The sequence below is a fragment of the Pleurodeles waltl genome, chromosome 7 (assembly GCF_031143425.1).
Source record: "Pleurodeles waltl isolate 20211129_DDA chromosome 7, aPleWal1.hap1.20221129, whole genome shotgun sequence".
Lineage (NCBI taxonomy): Eukaryota > Metazoa > Chordata > Amphibia > Caudata > Salamandridae > Pleurodeles > Pleurodeles waltl.
In genome coordinates this window covers 105,589,606-105,615,946 of record NC_090446.1, presented here as the reverse complement: position 1 = coordinate 105,615,946, position 26,341 = coordinate 105,589,606, and the positions used below count along the sequence as shown (strand labels likewise).

The 26,341-nt window shown below is 45.2% G+C and overlaps 1 protein-coding gene across 1 annotated transcript in view; it reads left to right on the top strand.

Annotated features, from left to right (window-relative positions):
* NTSR1 (neurotensin receptor 1) overlaps positions 1–25,963 on the top strand; it is a 639,069-nt gene extending 613,106 nt beyond the window's left edge. The window contains exons 3-4 of the mRNA XM_069243185.1: positions 4,182–4,272; positions 20,366–25,963. Of these exons, the coding sequence (XP_069099286.1) occupies positions 4,182–4,272; positions 20,366–20,618 (344 nt within the window). The 3' untranslated portion in view covers positions 20,619–25,963. The remainder of the gene's footprint in view (positions 1–4,181; positions 4,273–20,365) is intronic.
* The last annotated feature ends 378 nt before the right edge of the window (positions 25,964–26,341 follow it).

Genomic DNA, 26,341 nt, shown 5'->3' with positions numbered 1-26,341 from the left:
AGCATACTCCTGTTTTAATAAATAGTCAAGAATGGTCCTGCTAACCAGCAGGCAAGTGGCAATCGATATTTTAAATGGTATGGGAATTCATTGTGATCATGTGTAAGCTGCAGGGACTCCACAGCTTCTGGAAGGCTGGTTATATATGCATGTTATGAACTGGCCTCTCTGCCATATGCTAGTCCTTTAAAACCACTTAACTAAATTTTATATATATATATATATATATATATATATATATTTGACTATATTATATAACTATATGTATATATACATATTTATACATATATATATATATATATATATATATATATATATAGTATGGTACAGTAGAGTATAGCATAGTAATAATGTGTTCGACCTGGTTTGATGCCACAAATTACTGTGTCAATTTCACCAGAAAAAGAAAATGGATAGAACAAGGCAATAGAAAACCAGATTGGCTTGAAACTGGAGTGCTTCATAAAAAGTACAGCTGGTGAATTTGTGCCTTATGAAAAGTATTTGTTCCCATCATAATTATGCATCAAGAAGTAAGATGTTGTGTATTGAGCATCATGCTTTTTAAAATATGACGTTGTCGTTGTCTTTCTTCATTGTGTAATAAGAAGTTACCTTCTCCTGTTGTGCTGTCCTGTGCCCCATCCACAGTTTTATCAGTAATAATAAAAGATGCCAACGTTTTGCTGTCAGACTAATAAAAAGTAATGTATTTTACTTGAAATTGTTTTAATATCTTCAGGTACTGTATGCATTTGCCAGCTGACTCTGTCAAACAGTTCTTTTAACGCAGATGTTCCAAAACAAGTAATGGAAAATGGTGCATTATGCCCATTTCCAGCAACTGTTATTACTTGTTAAAAGGGGTGCTGCAGCTCCCCCGAACCCAATGTTCCAGCACCACTGAGCGCCCACGTTGGACTTTAGTAAATATATTTCTAGAGTCCCAAATGAAGGAATTATTAGGCGCTGTAAAACATGCAAATTAATCTTTGTCGAGAAAGGATGGACTGGCCTATAAAGTAATCTGGCAGTGCCCGAAGAGCTAGTCTGACAGGTAAATGTGGGAGCTGGTTTTTGGCTGTTTGTGGCCTGTTTTTTCATCTGGTGGGCAGATTCTTCTCTCAGGTATTACCACAGACATAACCCTCAGCAAGCACAAATGCATGCATTAACTTGCAAACCACATGTACAGTTTGTCTTTAGAAGTACAAAACTGCCCTGTTGTGAAAATGCGGGACACTTTTTTGGTTCAAGCCTGCACTTGCAAGACTCTGTTGTGTACAGTAAGGGGATAGGAGCCCGCCTGTCACTTAACATTTGTTGGCTTGTGTGGCACTCTTCATTACAGCACCTTCAGACCCTTACGGTGAGTTGATTTGATTTGATACAGCCTTGTAACTCGTCACTGTAGGCCTGGCATCATTTTCATTGCTGTCCGTGGAGCAGGGACCACACACTGATTGATTCAACTCAATCAGTGCCAGTCTGCTGCTCCCATTGTGATTGAGGTACTATTTTGTTCTTTTTAAATTATAATGCCCTCAAACAGAAGGCTTGTGAATGGGTCAAAATGAGCCCAGCTGGACAAACAAAATTGCAAAGTTTTATTTTTTATAGCTAACTTTCTTTTATTTTGCCAATTCGTCTTTGCTCACTTTGAACTTACGATTTCTTTTGTTTTTTGCTTGTGGGCTCTGTTGTCATAAAATGACAATTATCTTGCTCTAACCATTGCAAAGCAACATTGTTTCTTTATGTGTAATTTCTGAAATGATGCTTTAACACATACTCGTGCAGTACACCCCAATCCACCCCACTCCATTCCGCCTCACTACAATCACCCCAATCCACCCCACCCCACTCCACACTAATCCACCCTAATCAAATCCAGACCACTCACCTCAATCCACTCCAACACGCCCCACTCCAATCCTCCCAACCCACTTTAATCTAATCTGCCCCACTCTAGTTCACCACACTCCAATCCAAAACAATCTGTCCAACTCCAATCTGCCACACTCTAATCAGTCCCACTCCAGTCTGCCATACTCCAATCCAAACCAATCTGTCCCACTCCAATCCACCCCACTTCAATCTGCCCCACTCCAATCAAAAACAATACACTCACTCCAGTCTATCTCACCCCAATCCAGTCCACCACACTCCATCCCAATTCACCCCACCCCACTCTAATCCACCCCACTCTCATCCAATCCACCTCAACCCATCCAGTTCACCCCACTCCAACCGTGTCCACCCAATTCCAATCCAATCTACCCCACTCCAATCCAATCCACCACACTCCAATCCATCCTAATACAATCTGCCCCACTTTAATCCCAAACATTCTGCCCCATTCCAACCTGACTCACTCTAACCTGCCCAACTTCATCCTGACTCATTACAATCCCATACAATCCACTCCAATCCAAAACCATCTGCCTCACTCCAATTTGCCCCATTCCAATCCAGTCCACCACACTCCGTCCCAATTCACCAACTCCAGTCCACCACAATCCACCCCACACCATTCCAATCAACCTCACCCCAATCCACCCCATCCCAATTCACACCAGTCCAATCTGCCCCACTCCAGTCCAATCCAGCACACTCAGGTCCGATCCACCCTACTCCAACCCAACCCACTCCAATCCATCCCACCCCACTGTAATCCATTCCACCCTCTCTTATCCAACCCACCCTACTTGAAATGAAACCCACCCCACTCCAATCCAGTCCACATCACTCCAGTCCAATCCACCACAATCCACCCACCCTAGTCCAATCCACTCCACCCCATCCAATCAAATTGACCCCACTACAATCCTCCCACCTCTATCCAATCCCGCAATCCGCCACACTCAATCAAATCAACCACATTCAATCCAATCCAATCTATCCCACCCCACCCTAATCCATCCTACTCAATCCAATCTACCCCACTCAGTCCATTCAACCCCACCCCAATCTGATCCACCCCAATCCAATCTACCCCAATCCGATCCACCCCTCTCCAGTCCACCCCACTCCACTCCACCCCAATCCAATATACCCCACACCAACCTAGTCCACCCCACTTCAATACAACCATTCCACCCCACTCCAAGCCACCCCACTCCAATCCACCCTACTCCAATCCACCTCCATCCAATCCACTCCACCCATCTCAGTTCAGTCCATGGCACTCCAATACAATCCATCCAGCCTACCCTACTCCAATCCAATCCACCCCACACTAATCCAATCCACCCCACCCCATCTTACTCCAATCTAATTCATCCCGTTGCAGCCCACCACACCCGATCCAAACTTCTGTACCACATTTCAATCCACTACACTCCAATCCACCTCACTCACTATAATCTACCACACTCTACGCCAATCCACCCCACTCTATTCCAATCCAGTCCACCCCACCCCATACCAGTTCAGTATACCCCACTCCAATGCAATCACCCCACTCCAATACAATACAATCCATCCCACTCCAGAACAATACACCCCACTCCAGTCCATTCCACCCCACTCTAATCCAGTGAATCGAATCCACCCCACTCCAAACCATTCCACCCCACTCCAGTCCAAATTAATCCGCCCCACTTCAGTCCATCCCACCATAGCCCTATCACTCCATTCAAAACCACCCACCCCAATTCATTCTAATTCACCACACTTGTATCCATCCCAATCCAATCCACCTCATCCCATTTCAATCCACCCACCCCAATCCAATCCACCCCACACCAACCCACCCCACTCCACTCAACCCATCCCACTATACCCCAATCCACATTACCCCACTCCAATCCAATCCACCCCACTGCTTCAATCCACTCCAAACAATTCCACCCCATTCCACCCACTCCACTCCTTGACACTCTCTGCTCCAGAACACTTAACTCTACTCCCCTCTACTCAACTCTACGACACTGTACTTACCACACTCCACTCTACGACACTCTACGACACTCTAACAAATCCACTCTATGACACTCCACTCCCCCACTCCATGCCACTTTTAGCCATTCTGGACAGCAGATACACTGGTGTGCAACTTGGAAAAACACATTGCCAAAGCCAATAGCTCTTGAATAGATGGACACCGTCTAAAAATGTGGGAAGCAAGTATCGGGGAACTCGTCACAGAGTGCTTGAAGTGCTGCTTTTGTGTGTTCCAGGCGCTGTGGTCATCGCATTCGTCGTCTGCTGGCTCCCGTACCACATCCGGCGGCTCATGTACTGCTATGTTCCTGAACACCAGTGGACCGAGTGAGTATAGTCCTCATGTCTCTTTTGAAGGATGTGGGTGGGAGATATGCTGTGTGTCTAAGTCTGAACACTCCCACATACTATACATACTAGGAATGTCATAGTAAACATTGCATAAGTGCAATCTATCTAATCAAGAAACATTAGGGCAATAATTGCACTATTGCATTGTATGTAATCAAGAAACATCATTGTAACTATTATCACAGTGCAATTAATGTAATCCAAAAATACTAGTGCAGTCTACATAATCCTACAATTTATGTTAATATTGCACCACACAAGTATCAGCATAGCCATTGCTCCACTATAACCCCTGTAACCATGCTCCCATTGTCTACTGACATCAGGAATGTTTTAGTGCCAAGTATACCAGAGGCCTCCACCTCTCTTTGGTGGTCTTGGTAATGTTTAGAGGGTGGCGTATTGAGTCACCTGTGGTGCATCAACCAGAAATATGTGCAAGATTCTCCATGCCAGTGCTAGTGTTTATGCTGAGTATTGGACCTGATCTTTGCATTTTGTTGGCTCTGATTGCTTGCGTTACAGAGCAGTTTGTGTTTGCTATGGATTCGTTCAGTGGTTCCCAACCTGTGATCCGGGGACCCCAATTCAAAACTACCTGCACCACCAAAAAAGCACTGCAGACCTCTTCATCCCAACTGAAAAATTGAATATTTCGGGCTCAAAATGAGGTTGAAAGAAAGGTTCAATCCCTTTTCCTGGATCCCCTTACATTCAAACTTGAGCGCTGTCTGGCTCTCCTTATGACCACATGCATGCTGCCTTCGAAGCAAATCTTAGAACTCTTCTCCTTGGAAGACACCTGGGTGAAATCATTTTTCTCCTCCTCACTATTGGGTGTCTCCATTTAGTTTTTCCTATGTTGTATCTCAAAAGCACTCTTGCCTTGATTGTTGTGGAATCTGTGCTTGTTTATAACTTATCTCATGCTTATTCTCGACTATCTGCTCTTAATTCTTCCTAGGTTGTGGATCTATTGTACTCCTGCTGTGACGGTACTCTTGAAAACGCTCTGATGCCTCGGGGCCATGTCCGCGCTATATAAAATCTGAAAAATAATGAGTAATAAAAAAATAAGGATTGTCTGGCCAATTAGAACCCTGCAAAAGTTGTCACTGTCCGGGCCTTTTGAGATGCAAGGCCAGTCTGGCGCTGGCCCTAAAACCTTTCAGATGCACTGATCTATAGAGGTCTCTTCCAGTATCCTCGCAGGCCAGCCCACCTCTGATGAGTTCCCGGTTTCTCCCTGATCCTGCAGTGACTCACCCCGCTACACTGCTCTTCTTGGCTCCATTCAGTGGCCTTTTCAGTGCAGTCTGTGTTGACAGGTTCTTGGCTCTCGGGGTAATCCTGCAGATTAGTCTGCAGTTACCTCTGTCATCAGTCAAGTGTTACATGGTATGTTTGTGTCACAATTACAGATAGAGTTACACAGAGGTTTATTTTCTTTCGAGTCTGTTTCCAATCTTAACCTTCATCTGTTCCTCCTTTTGCTGTTTCGTGTAGCAGGTGCCTGTAGGATTTTCCTGTTTCTGGTGCTGGGCCACCACCCTTCACCCTGCTCATTGTAGCGGAATGTAACCTGGAAAAGAGAGACTTTTATTAAAGGCCATCTCGAGCTTCTTTCTTTATTGAATTACAGGTAGGTAGGCCTTGTTGTATGACGTCATAGAGGACTCTGGGCCAGTAGTAACCATAGCGTGATTGAAATACATCTTTACAGTGGGCTTGTTTGTGGTTCCATCTAGGAATTTGTGGGAAAAGAGTGACAAAACGTGAGTTGCAAAGCGCATCAAGTAGGTTATTTCCTTAAAAAGTGAATAAGGTCTCTATAATTTTCCTGGTTCCCTGGAAAATTATCCTTCCTCCCATGAGAAGCCCTGGAGTTCCTTCCTCCTGTGAGAAGTATTAGAGAACATAGTGAAAAATGTGAGGCTTAAAGCACATTCGCCATGAACTTGTGACAAAGTTTATAGAATACAAAGATACGTTTACCATAAGTATGAGAAGCTTCCTGGAGCAGTGGTTTCCAACATTCTGACTGCTGTGGACCCCCACTTTATCATTACTGGAACCCAGGGACCCCCCACTGAATCATTATTGGAATCCGTGGTCCCCCTCACTACTCATTACTGAAAGCTGTGAACCTAATCTGTTAATGCTATTTAATTTTCTAAGCAGTTGCTGACCCCCTAAGGGGGCTTCATGGACCCCCCCAGGGGTCTCGGACCACAGATGAGGAACCACTTTCCTAGAGGATGCTTTGGGAAGATGTGTGGCAAATGGTGGATATTGTTACTTTGGACTACAACATAATTAATGGTGAACAGGGCTTAAAGACAGCTCTAAACTCTTAGGCACATAGGCAGGGATATAAGGATACCTTTATCATACTCACAAACTGGAAAGGCCTCCGAGTGCAGCCCACAGCATAATACTGACAGGGAGTAGGTTGTGTGACAGCTTGTGTAAGGCCTATGTCATGGTTTGGATGTTAGCTCCATCTCCCTCTCCAGTCGCGGGTAAAATAGCCAACCAGGAGCCCTATCCTCGATGCAGGTCCTCGGTCGCTGCGACTCTGGCAGAGGGTCATGGTGTAATAGAAGGGATACAGATTCCCTATCTCAGCTGATCTGTCTTGCTGTCCACTGCTGCCTTCGAAGCTTGCTTTTTGACTGATCAGCACCTCATAGTGCAATCCAGAAACTCAGTGGTCCTTTGAAAGGAGAAATCCTCCTGTTTTCCAGATAGAACAGGCCAGCAAGTGACAAACTCATCACACAGTGGTGCCCCCTATTAAGATGCCTAACTCTGCTTGAATAAGCTCTCCCTGCTGGACCTGATTGAATATCCCCCTTTCTGTGGTGTGGACAGCAAAATCAGAGCAGCTCCACCATCTTAAGGGTTGTTGGAGGTTTTGGCAAGACAGATTTTGGTGGCACCCACTTTGGGAAAACTTTGGACCTATTACCAATTTTTCGCTAATCCAACACCTCATTACACTAAAAAATATTGTTTTATATGTTAAACTTGCAGAAATAGTAGCACACGAAAGCCTACAAAAGTTCAAGCTGCTCTGCTACCACCAGCAAAAAATAGGAAGGAAACTCTGAGCAACTACTGATGAACCACTGTCTTTCTGTTATGGGATCTAAACGTATTGTCTTGCAACAACAGTCATTTATGTGGGATTCAGTGTCCCACCAGCCTGATATTCCCACTTTAGGAAAGTAAGGATACGAGAAATGGTGACTTGGTGAATGCTTTATGGACTAGTGCATTATATTAAATTAATAAGAACACACACAACTGTTCAGATTGTAATAGTCAGATATACATAACCACAAATAAATCCCTCTTAACAGTGGCATTCTCAGGTGCAATATTGAAAATCAAATTACTGCTCTGAGAACTTTCATCATCGCATCATTGGAAAGGTGTTAATTTTCTATTAATGTTCCCCCTGCCTCACCCATTCTCTTCTCTTTCTATGTGTAGTACCTTTAAGACTAGACCACGAAATCTGGGTCTGGTGAGCAGGGCCAGCTTTAGCGCTGGCAACGCCCGGCGCAACAATCTTTCTTGGCGCCTCCAACCCCAACGACCACCTCCTCAGATTCCCTCACTACCACCCCACAAAAATGCCCCTCATGACTCCACAGCCCCTCTCTCACTTGCATTAATCACAAGAGTTATCTCGACATTTTTAATGCTGCCTGAAAGCTGGACCCACAAGGAACTCTGCAGCAGGTGCTTTTATATCTTAAATTATTGCTAAACACAGATCCCCCACCCCATGTCAGCGCCAACTGTGGCTGCACCGGTTGCACCCCCCTAAGACCGGCTCTGCTGGTGATAGGGGAAATAATAGGAGGTGGGAGGTAGGGAAATGAAAGTGAGGTAAAAAAAATGACAGAGGAAGAGATTAAAATGAGGTATAGAGATGGCTGGGAGAGGCCTCGGTTCATAATCATAATCATAAATCTTTATTCGGCCAAATACTGGCCATAGAAGAATAAAACATTCAGAAAATATAATAAAATCCCAACAAATGGAGGCATCAGTTAATGTGAGAAAGGGGAGGTAATTAGAAGGACAGATACTGAGAGGTAGAACAAGGAATTTATGGGTAAAGAGAGGTTTAGAAATAGGTAATCTCTTAGAGTGAGGTAGGGAGGTAGAGCTAGGAATAGGGAGAATGAAATGTAGAGAGCAAGAGAGGATGAGGGGCACAGAGGGTGAGGTAGAGACAGAGGTGAGGTAGAAAGAAGTGGGCATTACCGCCAGAGGCAGCGAGAGGTAGCTGTGGCCTGGCAGTGAGGAAACCAGAGAAGTATAGAGATGTGCAAAGGAGAGAATAAGTGGTAAGATAGAGGGTGGTAAGGATGTACAGTGAGATGTAGAAAGATAGATCAGGAAAAGACAGTCGTGAGAGAAGGGTAGAGCCAGAGGGGTTAGGGGTAGAAAGAGGGATGAGCTGTAGAGAGGAAGGAGGTGAATTAGATAGACATTGGGGAAGTGGAGAGAGGAAGGCAAGGTTGACAGAGTGTGTAGTGAAAAGGAGTGGTGAGGTAGAAACAGGTTAGGTTACGCAGTTCAGGAAGGATCTCAAGACCTGGCTCTTGGAATGATCAGCAGGCCCACAACAGTGCCTTGAGGCCCCTCGGCGCGCTATGCAAGTATTTGTTTGATTGTTAGGTTGATGGGCGTTTAAAGAGATAGGTGAGGTAGAGAGGGAGAGCTGAAATTGAGGATGCAAAGAGAAAGGGGAGAGAGAGTGAAGAGGTGCTTTTTAACTGAAAAAACAGTGGAGTTATGGAAGGATAGCTAGCAAGAAAGGAGTAAAGTGGAGAGGTGTGGCAAAGGGTTTGAAGCTGTGGAATACCAAAACTTAAAGAGTCCCCCCTGCAAAGTAGGGGCTGCGGGGGCCTTTGTTATGCCCATGAGTGGAATGAGAGGTGGATAGGTGAGTCAGAGAATGGATGGTAAAGTAAACTAAGAGTCTAATAAAGCAGTGAGCGGTGGGGCAGAAAGTGAGATAAAGGTAGAGGGAGGTGAGGTGTAGAGAGATGGAAAGAAATTGAAATGTGAGGTGACTAGACTGATGAGGCTGAGAGAAAGGTGAAGCAGGTGGAGGTGGGTGAGACGGACACAGGGCAATGAAGCTCAGAAATGGGTCAGTGGAGAAGCGAGAGGGCGGGGAGGTGAAGATTTGGAGGTAAGCACAGAGAATGAAAAGAGGCAGGGAAAGGTGAGGTAGAAAGGTGTATTTGAGAGAATAAATAGAGGCAGACAGAAGTGAGGTATCGAGAGTGGTAATGGAGTCCATATGTAGATTGTAGATCTCTATAGCAAGAGAATGTAGCGCAGCAATCAGTGCAACCATCTCAGGAGTTGGAGATCCGGGTTCGAGCCTCGGCGTCAGCACAACATCCAGTGATTCTGGGCATAATCAGGCAATCTCCCCGTGCCCATGAATAGCGCCTTGAGACCCTCAAGGGTGATAAGCAGCGCTATATAAATCTATATTTCACTTCAAAGGTAGAGGGGTGCAGTAGAAGAGGTGAAGTGAAGTAAAATACAAAACATAAGAATAAAAAAGTATGGGGTGATAAAAACGAGTTGCATGGAGGCTGTCAGAGAGTAGGGTAGAAGGGGAAGTGAGCTGAAGAGTGGGGACTTACTGATTGGGGGATAGAGTGAGCTGAAGGACAATGCTGTAGAGAGGTAGAGAGTGAGGGGAAGTAGAGGGAGAGAGAAGGGAGGAAGTAGAGAGAGACAGACAGGGTACACAGATGAAGGTAAATTAGAGGAAACCAGACAGAAAAGTAGAGAGGTAAAGATTGGTGAGATCAAATAGAGGAGTGGGGGATATACCCACAGACAGGTGAAAAGTCCAAGAGAGGTAGAAAGGCAAAGAATGCTGAGATAAGGAAAGAGAGAGAGAGAGAAAGAGAGAGGTGGATGTGGAGGTAGTAGTATGCAGGGAGGGGTAGAGAGGATGAGGCACAGAAAGAGACAGAGCTGAAAAAGAGAGAAACCACTTTACCATGGGACCCCCCGAAAGGTGAGGTCCCTGGGCAGTAGCCACTTTGCCCAAGCCCTAACGGTGCCTGCCTCAAGTATGGAACTTGAAAGAAGTTCATGCTGAAATTCAACAGCTGGAGATAGTGGTTTTTTTTTTTTTGTTTTTTTTTTAACTAGAAGTCGGTGGAGGCATTTGATTCCAAACTGGAAATGTGTGTGTTGAAGAACTTGGAGTAAGTTAGGTTTCAGTTTTTTTTTTTTTTTTTGGTTTTCAAGGGGAGGGGCGGGCGGGGGAAGGGAGGGGAAGGGAATAAAAAATATTTTTTTTAAAGCATACCTGTTCACGTCACCGCAGCCTGCCACCTCACTCCTCTGCTCTTCTTCTGCTGTCCCAGCATTCACTGGGACACCAGCAGAGGCTCTCCAGCAATCCTGGTGTTGCTCTCAGACTAAACCTAGCATGAGAGCAGCTCCAGGATTGGTCTGAGCGGCTTGTTCTGATGCTTAGACAGTGCACTGGAGTCTGTGCAGTTTCTCCAACCGTCGCAGAATCCTAACTGCACGTGTGCTTCGTCAACCTGAGACAGCCGGCCAAACACACAAGAGCGCTTAGAAGTGCACAGACTCCATTTCCCCTCCCTGCCCCCTCTCCCGTGTCCCAACCCCGCCCCTCCCTTCACATGCTACTGGCTGAGCCAGGAGCTGAAAAATAAAACGAAATTGAAATATTGTTTATTTTTTAGCTCCTGGCCATAATTTGAGCCTGTGGTTGCCGGTGTGGGCCACCGGCACCTGTTTTTGGGGACGGACACTATTTTTTCTGCATCAGATAATTATGGATAGCCAGAGAGGGAAAAACACGTATTGAAAAGACGACGGAAGAGAAACACTGGGAAACTGACTCAAGGGGAGAAAGCAGGAACCTGAGAGAATGAGATAAAGGGACAAGGAGCGTCTGGTAGTGGATTAAAGATTACATGAGGTGGATTTAAGACTACCAGCCTTGGTCTTTGGCAGGTTTCAGAGCATAGTTTAGAACACCAGCACTTTTTATTTTACAAATTAAGCTATGGTTTCCTACCACAGTTAAAGGAAGGAACAGTTGTCCCTTTTTTATGTTCCCATTCACGGAGAACACAGGCTGGGAAACTGACAATGGACTCGAAGTGCAGCAGAGCTGCTGTCATTTTGTTATTCAGAAACTATCCCCGCTATGGTGATTTGTTTCTGAAAAACCGAATTCAGTGATGGTGGGTCTCATTAACACGGCACCACTAACAATTTTAGGAGGGTAGGACGCAATCACTCAGTGCGTTCTCATTAGAGGTGGACTAAATACAATTTCACCAGCTAACTTTTCTGAAGTTTACAGATCACACACTTTGGAAAGTTTTTGTAACTTTTGTGTGCATATGAACATTTTTGCAAAATTAATTTGCAAAACAATTTATCCCAAAACATTTTTGTGAGATTGCTGAGATTTTTCCCCCAAAAAATACCCTTTGGTTATCCTGGTTCCGTGTCACAAACTAATGCATTTCCTGATTTTAATCACTTTGGCAGTAATCCGGTTAATGCTTTGGGTCAGATTTGTCACCTGTGGGAAATGCATTGAATACAATTCCCTACATCATCTAGATCACCTAATTATTCACCCATTGGGGTATACTCAATGCACTTGTTGCATAGCTTCCGTCAATTCACTCATATCTTATGCATGCATCTGTCTATACACCCACTTCCATCTATTTACTCACTCCACCACCCATTAACAGTTAGGTATGCATCCTCCCACATGGATGAGTGCATCCATCCACCTTCCATCATGTCTAGCTACCCATCTGTCCATCCGTTGAACCATCAACATCCATATATTTATTCTTCCAAATAGCCGCCCACATTCGTGCATGAGTAGTTCCACACTTGTGTGCACGTTTGGGTGTAAGTGTGCTTTGTGTAACTATGTACGTGCCCCCAGTGCTTAATTTGTAAATAAAAACGTGCTGGTGCCCAAACCTCTTCACTGAAACACGTGGCTCCTGCAGTTAAATGTGTGAGCACGGAAAACTCAGGTAGGTAATCCTGAAGCCATCTCGGGCCTTTTTAATCTATTTACAGCCACCTCCTGCCCCTTCAGCTCACGCTTGCAGCGTTCTGCTTTCTCCCTTTGTGACGCTTTTTCGTTTTTCTCTTCCTCCGTCTTTTCCATGTGTCCTTTGCTCGCAGTAAATGCTTGAAGCAGAAGAATAAGTGCTGACACCAAAAATAAGTGATGTGCCCCGCACCGGAAACCACCGGCTCAAATTAAGCACCGCATGCCTCCATTTGTATGTCCTCGAGTGGTATATTTCTGGATATCGGTCCCTGCATGTGTGTTTGTATATCTGTTGGCCTACATGCCTAGCTGCCTATAGCTGTGTTTATCTGAGTGTGGATTCATATAGCGAGTTGTATTCTGTGTGTGCAATGGTGTATGTATGTGTGATCAAGCATATATGTGTGTGTGTTGTGTCTCCGTGTGAACATATACTATATAAATCCAAGCTTCTTGGCTCGTTCTTCGCTTGCTTACAGAGATTATTCATCTTCTTTAACCAAAAAGACAGAATTTCTCATTTTCCTTTCTATTGATTTGTTCCTTAACAACACCCCTCACTCCATCCTTAACTTGCTTCCTCTCTAACCCTCTACTTCAGGGCTTCCTCTTATTGTGGTATCTACATACAATCCAGTTGGTAGTGTTTGCATAGCAAGTGACCAACTAATCTAATACAACTTAAAGGGCCCAATTTAAAAGTTGGCGGTCGGATCGTTCCCAATAAGGGCAACAGAGTAAATTACTCTGTTGCCCTGGTGGAGCTCCGGAGGAACACATTTTGTAAAGTCCGTCAGGCAGGCAGACTTTTCAGGCATGGACAGGACCTGCCATCCAGGTGATCCCTGCCAATACATTTAGTATACAGCTCCGTCAAACATGATGGAGCCCTACGGCAAAGTTACAAATTTATTTTTCAAAAGCTATAGGTGCATTCTTGTATTTGAAAATAAAAATAATCAATACCACCTCACCATAGAAGTTATCTCCTATTGGGAGAGGGGCATTTCGCAGTTTTCACTGCCCCTTACTGCCAGGGAAATCCTGGCGGTAAAGGGCAGTGAAAACCAACGTCTATGTCTGCCATCTAAATTAGGTGGACGGACATTCAGGTTTAACTTCCCATGACCTTACTCCATCGGGCTGTTGGAGGGGTGTAACCTTGGCAGAGACCGAGTAGTGTCTGCTGTTCTTACGCCAATGCCCCCCCCCCCCCTCTTACTTTAGGCGGAGGGGCCATTATGTTGGTGGAAAGGGTATGTAACATACTACATCATGTCCTAGTCCATGCCTGTAAGCTCCCGCCCCACAGGTGGAATGTTCTGTAGAGACATTGGTCTGTCAGACTGTCAGCTTGCAGGGAGAGGGGGTGGGGGGAAATCAGAGCCATGCCCCTTCTATACGATGCAGAAATAGTGTGACCCTAGGCCACTCGGAGTATATAGGCCCAACGTTACACAAAGGAGCTCTCAATGTAAACTCGAGCAGGTGAAGAAAACTCTAATGGAAGTGGGGGTGAAGGGGGTCTCATGGTATCAAACTGAGTTGCACCGCACGTGGACCTGGCCTGTTCGTGCACTGTAACTCCGAACGGCCCGCATCTTTAACACAAGGAACAGGCATTGACTTTTCTTGTTGATATCACTGAACTATTTATTAGTGTCCCTGACTTCCCTGTCCTAGTAATGGTTTCCAGCTGGCAGGCAGCCACGTGTAAATGGGCTGCCGTGCTGTCACCGCCATCTTTCTTTCTGTGACGCACACAGTGGGACTGCAGCTTCCCGGAGGAGGAAGTGCATGTTCAAGAGACAGTCTACCCGTAGAGCCCCCACACCACATGCGAGGGACCAACAGGGCCTGTCGGGCTGGAGACCCGTCAGCACGAATAAATAACACCATCAACTAACGCAGCCTGCCTCCGCCATTACCTGTGGCCTTCCAGCCTCAAGTAAACAGAGCTAAGGAGACGAACCAGGCGCTCAAAGTGGGGCAGAAGACACGAGACAGGAAGTCTCATCCAGGGCCCCTGGAATCCACAATGGAAGGGGAACAGAGTGAAAAGGAAACGAAATTGGCTTTAGACATGGGAGACACCGAAAAGGACAAGCTTCAGGGAAGCTTCGGGAACCCACAGAATATTCCACATGGAGATCAAAGATGTCACCTACAGAGGAGCCAATAGGAGGCTCTTCAGGGACACCAGGGTGGCCTCGATAAGCACACCAAATTACAATACCACAGGTGAACCACACAGGCTTCCATAGGGACAGGCAGCAAAAAAGGGCTTTACAGGAGACCCAAAAGAACATTCTAAGTGAGACCAAAGGTGACTTCCACATGGGAACCAAGAAGAATCTCTACAGAGACACCAAAGCAGGCTTAAACATAGGTACCAAATGGGGTTCCATAGAGAAGCGAAAGGAGAGACAGGCAGCTAAAATGCTTCCAAAGGAGAACCAAAGGAAGCTTCCAAGGATACAAAGGGAGCCTCTGCAAGGAAAGGCAGAAGACACAAAAGGAGGCTTCCACAAATAAACCAAACGATTCCACTACAGGGACACCAAAGGAGGCTTTTGCAGAGGCAGACAGCAAAGGGGGCTTTTACAGGAAATACAAAGGAGGTTTCCACAGGGACACCATAGGTGGCTTCAACAGAGGAAACAACAGAGTGTCTACAGGTACCACCTACTTTCTTACACAGTGAACCAAATGGGGGATTCAAATATGGGCTATATGGAACAGCATGGAACCTCTTCAAAGAACTGTCAGTGTTTCTATAAGGGCAAAATCTGTCTTCTCAATGGGGGGACAAAGATGTTTGCCTGCATAATGCAAATCCTCCATTAATCACAGCACTTTCCACCCAGATAGGTGCTTTCTTTCCAAATAAGTAGTAGTCTGACTGTCAGAGTCAGTCATGAGTTGGGAAACAGGCAGAAGTTAGTAGAGCTAGAGCAGTCAGTCACAGGTTAGGAAGAACATCAAGGTGCAGTAGCTCTGTCCCACCTCCTCCATCCCTGCCAAACTAATAGGCACAGAGAGGGCCTGGTAGCTGCTGGTCTGTACACTGGGGTAAGTGGTAAAGCGGTAAGAATAGTGTGGTTCCAGTAACACAGTCCTCCACACCACCCCACCCTGGTGCACACACCGTCCCTTGAAACACAAGCTGCCTTGGTCACTAGTTCCTGCATCCACCACTTAGGAGTCCTGCTCCCCTTCCTTCCATTTCTTGACTCCCTATCTCATGTTGCCACAGTTAGTCCTGTGGCACAATCTAGGACTGAACACGGGTGCAGAAAGAACTGGACCATTTGCATCTGTCCTGAATGCAGCTTTGAGACTCTTGATAGGTCAAAAAAATGGAACACCCATCTCTACGGCCCAGATTTACCAACATTTTGCTTCATGAAAGCACCACTTTTTTGGTGCAGCCGGAATGTAAAATGTGTTTGAGGTTTACAAATGCACAATGAGCCCGATTTGGGTGGCTTTAAAAAAAAAAGTAATGCACAACTTCACATAGTAAATATAGCGCTTCTCTGCTCTCATCATTTCATGCAACCGCATTGCAGCAAGTTTCCTTGCTGTGTTCTGTGAAAGTTTAGCAAATATGCGCCTTTGTTCTCAACAGGGTTGCATGTCTGCAAGACAATTCAATTTCTCATATAACTTCACAGTTCTTCAGACCCTTACTACCCAGAAAGACATTTTGAGAGGCAGAGCTTCTTTGGTCGCTGAAGCCAGACTTAGACATCAGTATCAGTTCTCCTGCAGAAAGAACCATTTCACTTTTCAGAAATCTATGCTTGTTCAAAGCTTTGCTGGTGGCCACATACTATGATGATGCAAAGACACATGTTCAAACCTTATGTCACATACTTCTATACTCACCCGCAGGTGGTCGGTGTCACTATTCTCCAGCCTAACAAAATGCCTCCATAGACACATACATTTAGTGGAGAAGTGTGGCACAATGGTTAGAGTGGTAAACCCTGATGCAGAGATCTGTCCCGGGACCAGGGTTCAATTCCCACCTCGGCAGGTCTGGGGCTCAATTCCCTTGGACCAGATAATTCTCACCTTGGTACCTAATCTAATTAATGGGTCCTACTTTGGGCAATAGCTTGCTTAATCTCCACAATGTCCCTGACAACACTTGGATGCCTGGCTTCCCCCTGAGGCTGTCCAGGAGTGGATTCCTCACAGGGAAAAGCCAGGAGGGGTTACACAGTGGTATGCATAGAGCGCCTTGAGACCCTAACAGGTGACTAGTGCACTATACAAGTGCGAAGTTTACATTTTAGCACTGTCTTGGAGCAACACTCCTTCTCGTGTCCAATTTGGAGGTGAGGGGCATTTTTACTCTAAGAAATAGCTATAAACGTGGAATTATTCTTCTCTTATAAGTAAGACTAATCTTTTGGGATTCTTAGGTAATTCCATGTGATTATGCTACACTGAATGGCATGAGTTACTCCCACCCCTAATTATGTTCCTAAGGAATGAAATGAGGACAATTATCCTTCACCAAGAGATCTTGATTGACAGTCAGGCTAGTGCCCACTATCCAAGAAACAGACAATCACCCAAAAACAATAGACCGGCAATCTCTATAGTCTGATCTGCCTATTTCACACCAAATCATGCTCTCTGATCATTCAAGAAACCTGGTTCAGAAGACGTTGGTCTATCACTGCCCTAAGGAACATGATTCCATGATGGGACAGTTGTCCGATAATGTGTCCGGATCTAAAGTCAATGCTAATACTGTCTTTAAATATACAAGAAGTGCTCCTTGCTCCAAGAAAAGCGTTATTAGAGTGAGCTAGATGAGACAAGGAATGGAACAAAACTGGTAAACTGTATTGGACCTAAGGGACAGGGTGCAATAGGTCACTGCCTTAAACTCTCTTAATCTTAAAAGAATAAAATAAATTCTAATTATGCTCTAAATCCATAAGACCCAAAGCAAAAGGTTGCAGAATGTTGCTAAAGGATACAATCTTTTTTAAATATTAGTTGATATGTCATTATAGGGTTGTACACTGTTATCTGGAGTTCTTGCAATGAGATTAGGTTACTATTGTATTATTTCAGTCAGTGCTCGAGGAAGAGAGGGTTGCGTCCACATAGGCTAAGGCAGTGAGAGGTTGCTGGCTAGCTATGGAGTGGACACCTCACTCAAGGCCTAGTTACAGAGGATTGCGCTTGCCAGGTCTAGATACAGACAAACTAAAGGACTCATGCATTGGAGTCAATTCACCCAAATGCTAGGGGTACCGGAAGTGACATCACATGCCTTTTGACCTTTATTTTGGCTCACACACACGCTTACACATGGAAACACGTTCACACACACACATAAACACATTCTCACCCACATGCACGAATACACCATACATTTAAAAGCATTTAACCTTAGTTGCCAGAGAGTGTCATATTTCAGCTAATTGTATTCCGTTTTTTATTATGCTGATAGTGCATAGCATTATTCACTCTTTGTGCAACAAAAAGTTGGCAGAAAACCAGGTTCGTGGAGCCCCAACTGACTTCCACTGGGACGAGCTTCGCCTGTGTTCCAGGCATTGACGTTTGCCACCTCTGAGGCAGGGGCCGCAAAGGCAGTGTCAGGGGTCGCAAGTGACAAGCCAGGGTTCGCAACTGTGACCCCTGGCCACCCCTAAATGACCTCCATGGATTCATGCCTATTTAAAGACACAGGGAGGATCCCAGAGCTTTTTTAAAGATAAGTGCTCAGGTCCAGATGCAAAGTTTGTGAATGGATCAGACCAAGATCCAGTGCATGTGAGGGTCCCAGTACTACTCAGAGTTAGTGAGGTTAGAGGCCTCTATACCTGGATAATGAGGAAAAACAGACACTGTTCAGCAGATATCTAGCTCCCAGCCTTTATAACAGTGGAAGCGAGGATCTAAGGTCTTGCTATAGTGGTAACAATGGTGCCTGTCCTAGACATAGGGTATTAATTTATGCCTAGATATAGTGGACACATAGCTCAAGGACTAAATACAGAGATAGTGACGATCCTATGCTTGGATATGGAGCTTGTAAAAGTTTTCAGAGCAGATACAGAGAAAGCAACTGGATACAGCTGGATACATAAGCATTGAGGTGGATGTATGATGGAACCACGCATGCGGCAATCATGCATGCCTTAACAACGAAGTCGGAACAACAACCGCATTGTTTCCATGCATGCCTTTACCACACATGCCTTTCCAACGATTTTTCATTGTGAAGGTATGCCTAGTCAAGGCATGTGTGGAAACGGCATGCATGGTTGTCACATACCACCCCCCACCCTTACAACAGATGTACCCCAACCCCAACCCTTAAAAACTACCCCATGACCCCCACCCACCTTGAGCCCTAAAACCGACCCACACCCCCAAAAATAAAACAACCCAACCCCTAAAAACGAAACTACCCGATCCCCCTACCCACACCCCTAAAACAGAAGTACCCCGCCCCCCCACCTTTAAAAACTACCCCGATACCCTCCACCCACCCTGAGCCCCAAAACCCACCTCAACCCAAAAATAAAACTACCCAACCCCTAAAAACAAAACTACCCTGATCCCCTCATCCACCCCTAAAAACCTGAGCCCACCTGCCCTGAATACAAAATTGCCCAAACCCCCCATCCCACCCCTAAAAACCTGACTCCCTCACCCGCCCTAAATATAAAATTACCCCAACCCTCACCCCTAAAAACCTACCCTAAATACAAAATTATCCCAAACCCCCACCCACCCCTAAAAACCCGACCCCCCCACCTGCCCTGAATACAAAATTACCCCAACCCCCACCCCGCCCCTAAAAACCTGACCCCCCCACCTGCCCTGAATAAAAAATTACCCTAACCCCCCACCCCGCCCCTAAAAACCCGACCCCCCCACCTGCTCTGAATACAAAATTACCCCCACCCCGCCGCTAAAACCCCGACCCTCCACCAACCCTAAATACAAAATTACCCTGACACCAGCCCTAAAAACCCGCCCCACACTAAATACAAAATTACCCCGACCCCCCGCCTCTAAAAACCTGACCCAACCGTAAAATACCCCCCTAAAAATATAATTACCCCAACACCCCCAAATACAAAATTTCCCTGACCCCCACACCCCATCCCTACAAACCCGACATGCCACCCTCACTAAATACTAAATTACCCAGACCCCTGCCCCTAAAACCAGAACCCTCCCAAAAACAAAATAACCCCAACCCCCACCCTCGCCCTAAAAATAATAGTAATAACCTAACCATCCCAACCCCTTTACCCCCCGACCTCACCCCTAAAAACTACCCCCAACCCTGCCCCAGCCCCACTTACCTGACCGCGTCCTCTCCCGATGGATCTTCCTTTTTCTCTGCCTTAACTACGCATGTGCGTTGTTCAGTACGTGCAAACGTGCATGTTTAAGGCAGAGGAAAAGGCCTGCGTTGTTCAGGCAAGCGATGTTCTGCTTGCGTGAACAATGCAGGCGTGGTTCCGGATGCCCTGTTTCGGATCTTTCACATTGATGTTTCTAGGCTAGAAAACATAGAGCAGGAGGGTGTTACAGAGAGGGAATGAGGGTCCTACCAGTTATAGAGGGCTTTCAAACATTGACATGTTTGTCAAACTATTAAAATGTGTTTACTAAGGAGCTACATGGTCCAAGATGCCATATGAAGTCACGTGGAGGGGAGTATGAATTCCCCTTCAGTTGCATCGATTCTTATGGCCTCTTCCAATTCAGGAGTAAAAAAACTGCATTTGAAATTCTGGATCCAAGTCTTCCTTTTTCAAAGGAGTGAGTTTGCAAATGTGCTTGTGCTAATCAAATGATAACCTTAGCCCAGTTTGCATGGTTGATGTTCTCTTTTTTACCTGTGATATACTGTCCATGTCACTAATACCTCCTGTTTGCTATCCCTTTCTATAGCTTCCTGTACGACTTCTACCACTACTTCTACATGTTGACCAATGTGCTTTTCTACGTCAGCTCCACCATCAACCCCATCCTCTACAACTTGGTCTCTGCCAACTTCCGGCAGATCTTCGTCTCAACGCTCAGTTTTTTATGCCCGCCCTGGAGAAAGAAGAAGAAGCGCCCAACTTTCACCAGGAAATCCAACAGCATTTCCAGCGCCAACCACACCTTCTCCAGTCAGATAACCCGCGAGACCCCATACTGAGAAATAAGCTGCGCCGACCAGATTTAGTGGGACCTGACGGTGGTCTGTTGCTCTTTCCGGGCACACCTTTACATGACTTTCCAATGGAGAGACAGCAGAGCCAAAACACCCAACAAAAACAGCTCCCTTGCTTGGTTTGAGGAGGACATTTTAGAAGATTGACTTAGCCTTGTATATATATGATTTTGCAAAGGAGTATGGTGTATGACAAATGGGACTATGGACTATGACTCTTTGGACTACAAGAGGAGATTGGCTCCAAAAAATGACCCAAATCAGTTACCAAGATATTTGAAAAGGGAAATATGGGGTACTATATTATTGATTTACTCTGCATGTGCCATATGATTCTCTCAGCAGTACTCCTATTCAAGACTGTGGTCGGTCTGGCCACCCTATCCGGCTGACATCAGTTCCTCCTATACGCCAGATAGTCAAGGCCATCTCAAGGTATTAGGGCAGCCTATATGACTGATGATGTGGCCCTTCGCTGGCAAAGCACACACAAGCAGCTACCCATGCAGTAGGACATATCACCTGCTTTTTCTCCTTAAATCGGAAAAAGGGTATACCCTGACAATGAAAACCTCTGGCTGCCCCAGACACATACACCCTGCATCCAGCCTCAACAGCAATAGATGCAGAGAAACATCCCTGTTCTAATTCACTGCCACAGACATGTACGCATTTCTCGTCATCTGAAGAGCAGTAATGGGAAACTCAGAAAGTAGTAAGCTAATATCTTGTACTGAGGTTTGAAATTGTTTTATTGAAAAACAAAGAATCCACAAAATTGTAATGTGTACAAAAAAGGACTGAACAGATCAGGAAATGGATATGTCTGGGTGTGAATTCTGAGGATAGGTATTCATTTCCCTTGAATACGGGCTCTTCAGTCTTTCAGATAGTAACAAAACAGATCACTGTTGTAATGCACAAGCAACATTTGGTAGCAGTCATGGTAGCAAACCTTGTGATCACACTGAATTCGTGGAGCAGTGAATATACTGTCTAATAACATAATTCAGTTTAGTCATTTCTATTGTCAATACTTGCGTCCCATTGCATTCTGGTCACCTGCATTTCCCTGTCTTCCTCCACATTTGCAAAGTTGTCCTTGAAAGGTTGTAGACCAACCAGCCCACGTAAGGAAAACCTTTATCTCCACAAATTACACAGTGACTGCTTCAGCAGAAGACATCCACCCTTCCTGATCTGGAAGGATTTAGGTAAGACTGAGAGAGACCACATATTCACACATCATGCGCATCTTGGCCATTGGAAACCTAAGCAGGGATAATGTCTCATGAGACCTGACTGTGCTATTTTGATCATTTATTCACTACTGGATGAGGTAGAGAAGTGAGACATGTCCAGACACTTGCGCTCAAACTAATTCAATGTGGCTACCCATCATGAAGAGTACGGCTTGAGGCCAGGTCTCAAAAAACGAGAATTAGGCAGATCATAAACCACAGAGAAATGGAGGAAAGAACTTTTAGGATCTCAGCTTTGTGGTTCCACTCGGGCTGGTAGGGCTAGTGCAGTCAGTCAAACGTGAGCCATTTGGCCTTTCGACAGCACAGGTGTAAGGAAAATCCCATGGTTTTCCTGTGCGCTGCTTAACCACTGAGCAACACCAGAACTGAAAATAATGGAACTTTTATCAATGAAGCTGCTGGTACAGAGCAAAGAGAGGACAGCTCAGGCAATGTATACATTTGGAAGAAACAGGTTGATGGGTACTCCTGTGTGTAGAAACGATGGAACAAGTAATTTAACCATCACCATTCGCATAAAGGGATGACAGGAGGGCATCCTGGCAATATCTTGACTCAGAACATAAACAATCCTGTTGTACCCCATATATCTGCACACTGCTGTCCATTCCCGGCATGTCTAAGGCAATCCGTGTCCATTGCGTGTTTGGAAGTAGAACTGTTGTTTGCCACTGTGTGCTTAATGCTTTTCTCTTCTTACCCAGACACCTTAAACTGTGAAACCAGTTCTGATGCCAGAGTGTTGCATATGATAGTACTGCTCTTGGCCTTGACATGCCCATGTATGAGGGGTACGCGCACAGCATGCCAGCGTACCTTTGCACTGTCCCCACACCTGTACATGTACATCCCCAGTCTGCATCGTAAAGCTGCTTGTTTTCCACGTGAAGAGGTCATTCGAGGTTACAAGATGGCGGTAAGGGAAAACAGACTGCAAAAATATTGTTTGTGAAAACACAGAGGGTCATTGTGTCTGGGCTCTAAGGTGCATCTTTCAACATTTGGCAGATGCCCAACTCTTGGTTCCTTTGTCCTAAGAGAGGCGGAGGAACCACTTTATTCCCTCTGATGGAAGCTCAATCTTTGTGCCAATCCAGCCACTTCAGTAGCCCCATGAATGAAATGAAATGAAAATGCGATTTATAGATCCCACTAATACCCTTGGGTGTCTAGGGGCTAGGTTCAGAGAACGGTAGCCTTCTCGATTAAAGGGCAACGGGGAAAAAGGGAACTACAAATTAAAAAGCTTTCAGGGACCTCCTAACAGCAAGCAGATCAGTCTTTCTTTTCAGTTTGAGGGGAAAGAAGTTCCAAAGTCTGGATGTGCCTCCCACAAAGCTCCCTCCACCCCATTAGGATTTTTTTTACATTTTGTGACAATATGATTGTAGGCCACAGCGGAGTAGTCTTGGTAGGGCATACTGGCAGAAACGTTCCTTGAGGTGGGCGGTGCCAGTGCCGTGGAGTGGCCTAAAGGCGATACACAGGGTCTTAAAAACTATGCGCTTCTTGGCCGGGAGCCAGGGGAGATGTGTGAGCACAGAGGATGCGCATGTGTGCTTGGGAATGCCTAAGAGGAGGCGAGCAGCCTCGTTTTGAAGAATCTGAATTTTATTGAAGCACTTTTTCCAGCTCGTAACAAATAAGGCATTGTAGTAACCAATTTTTTATAGGATGAGGGCTGATATCACGGTTTTGTGTAGATTCAGCGGGATATAGGGGAAAATCTTTTTAAGAAGCTTCAGAGTATAAAAAGAAGCTGAGGTGATGGAGTTGACATGGTCCCCAAAAGACATATCATATCAATTGCAGTCAAATGGCCACCCAATCTAGGATGTGGTCACAGTCTAGCATTCACAGCACAGAGATCCTTGTTCAGAAAAAAAACAACTGTGAACCCCCATTTGCCGGAAGGAAACTCACAGGGCGACAGTGACAGTGCTTTTTGGTGGCCTAAAACTAACCCTCCTTTTGCATTGGCAGAAGCACTGTTAGCAAAAATCCACCACTAAAATGGTAGGCTAGCATAAATATGGAAGACGAGTTGTGGCTTGGGTGGCTAAAATTGGTGCATCTGGCACCTTGGTCTTGATGTAGCTGGCCCGCCAGGCTCCAAATGAGCCCAATGCACTCTGAAATACAGATTTTTAAAATCTCAGCCTACTTGAATTCTGACCTGAATTTAAATGCTTGGCCCAGATTACATTAGAACAGATTAAAATGGCTAATTAATGGGACTGGGAGAAATTTGGAGTTACACGGGCATAGTTGGCATAATTTTGCATTAACCTTCTAATGCGAAAATCCCAAATGGTGCCACGTCATATAATTGTATAAAAGGAGCATTTCGCTGGAAAATATAGTTCTAAATGACGGACTTGCATTCCTATGTTACATGTAATGTCATATAATTTTCCGCAAATTTTGCATAAAATCCTGACAGCAAAGTAGGGAAATTTCACTCACCCTACTAATTGATCCAGTCCTAACATATGTGGAAGTTGAGTTAGAACATACATTTTTGTATGGGAATATTTATTGCAGTTCAAGATTTTTTTTCAAGTTTTTACCAGCCTATTTTTTGAGTCTAGTTTGTATGCAATGTTTTTGCAGTCTTTGTTTTCACATAGAAGTGTAGATTACATCATGCACCATGAAGTGATCTGTCACAGCCTTCATGACACATGCACTCACACTGAGAGGCGCTAAAGTTCCCAGCCAATGCCTGTGTAAGTGGCCCATCTACTGTGCTCTGGGAGTGTCCCTTCATTGTGTCCGCACAACCCACTGGGGTCAGATATGATGTGGGTCATGCCAAGTGTTATACATGGACATTGTTTTGTGTCTTACCTGTTGTGCGTCAGAAATACTGAAGTCTAAAATAAAATGTAAAAACAACACAAACTGGAAAGGACTGGTGATGTTAGCTGCTGCAAGCCATGATTCAGGGGTGTAGAGTGGGCAGCAGTAGTGGCTGGCATCAGGGAAAAGTGGTGGGGAAGTGTGGGGGGACAATAAGAAAGAAAAAAAAAGAACGTACCTGCCGCGGGCCACTTTGCCACTCTTCTTCTTTGCTGGTGCAGAGGTTGAGGCTCCACGACTTCCCTGTGGCCAATGCAGACGCTGCTTTCAACATCTGGATTGGCCTGAGTGGCCTGGTTTTGCACTTACCATGGGGGCTAGGAGCATGTGCCTGCTGTTCTCCATCCTACAACGTAGCTTGACATGGAGAGATATCAGTGCGCATGTCAGTTTGGCCTTCCTAAGACAGCCAGACAAACTGACATGCACACTTAAAGCAGTGCCCACCACTCTCCCTCCGTGCTTTCTGCAGTGCTGGCATGGAGATGGCCCCGTTCCAAGACTCTGCTCCCAGAAGAAAAATAAAATGATAATAAAACTATTTTATTATCATTTTATTTTTCAAGTTTGCATCTGTTAGCAGGGGGGCAACACTCCTCTGCCATAATGGAGGAGCCGCTACTGTTTAATAAGGGGGGCAGGGGGGCTGAACTTCAAGTTTCCCATCAAACATGCTCAAGCATCTTCTTGAATCACATTATATGAGAAGCAGGACATGCAGGGCTGTAGGGACATTGGAAAGAAAGAGGAGGGCGGATTGTTTTGGGTGCCTAAACACAATATTTTGCAAACTGATCAACATTTTCTAAGGCCTTCAAAACATTGGAGAGAGTGTTTGTGTGTTTGTGTCAGTGTGGGCACGTAAAAAGTCCAGGTGAAATCTGACAGACACTTCAAATTACCTGCTGAAAGCACTTGTTCCCAACTATTTACTAGAGAGTAAATTTTTTAGGGGGGGGTGTAACACCCCAAACACCCAACCTGTAGCTACGCCCCTGCCATGATTGCAGCTAGGAGTGTGCAAAGTTTTTCTTTTATGGCAGTGAGCTTTTTGCGAACTTCTTGCTGCTATGTGTGTGCTAAGATTCAAAAGATTCTTGGTGTAAGTTCACCTTCATCTATGCAAAGGTATTCTGCACCTTGTGACATGATTTTCATGACTTTGTGAGACAGTTTGCACTGTAATAAAACGTGGGCAACATGAAAAATTCTATGCATATTTCTTTCTCCGCAAGTTTCCTTCTTCAGGCTTTTTCTAGGCACAATGGGAAATGTTTGCAAATTTTCCCTTACCAATTTCAACAAGAATTGTCCCAAAATCTCCACTACAGCCAGAAGTATGAATGGTGAAGATGAGCACTGGGGCTCATTGATATAAGGTTGTATAATTCAAACCATATACTGTAATAATCAATTCAAAATGTATCTCTGAGAAACACAGACAAACGTTTGACAGTGTCAAACTGAGAAAGGTGTGACCATCAAATTCTTCTCCGCCTTCCTACTTAGCTCCTTCAGGGGAATAAACTCTCACACCCTATTCACTTGCGGTTGGCCATCAGTCTTCTACATTGGTCATCA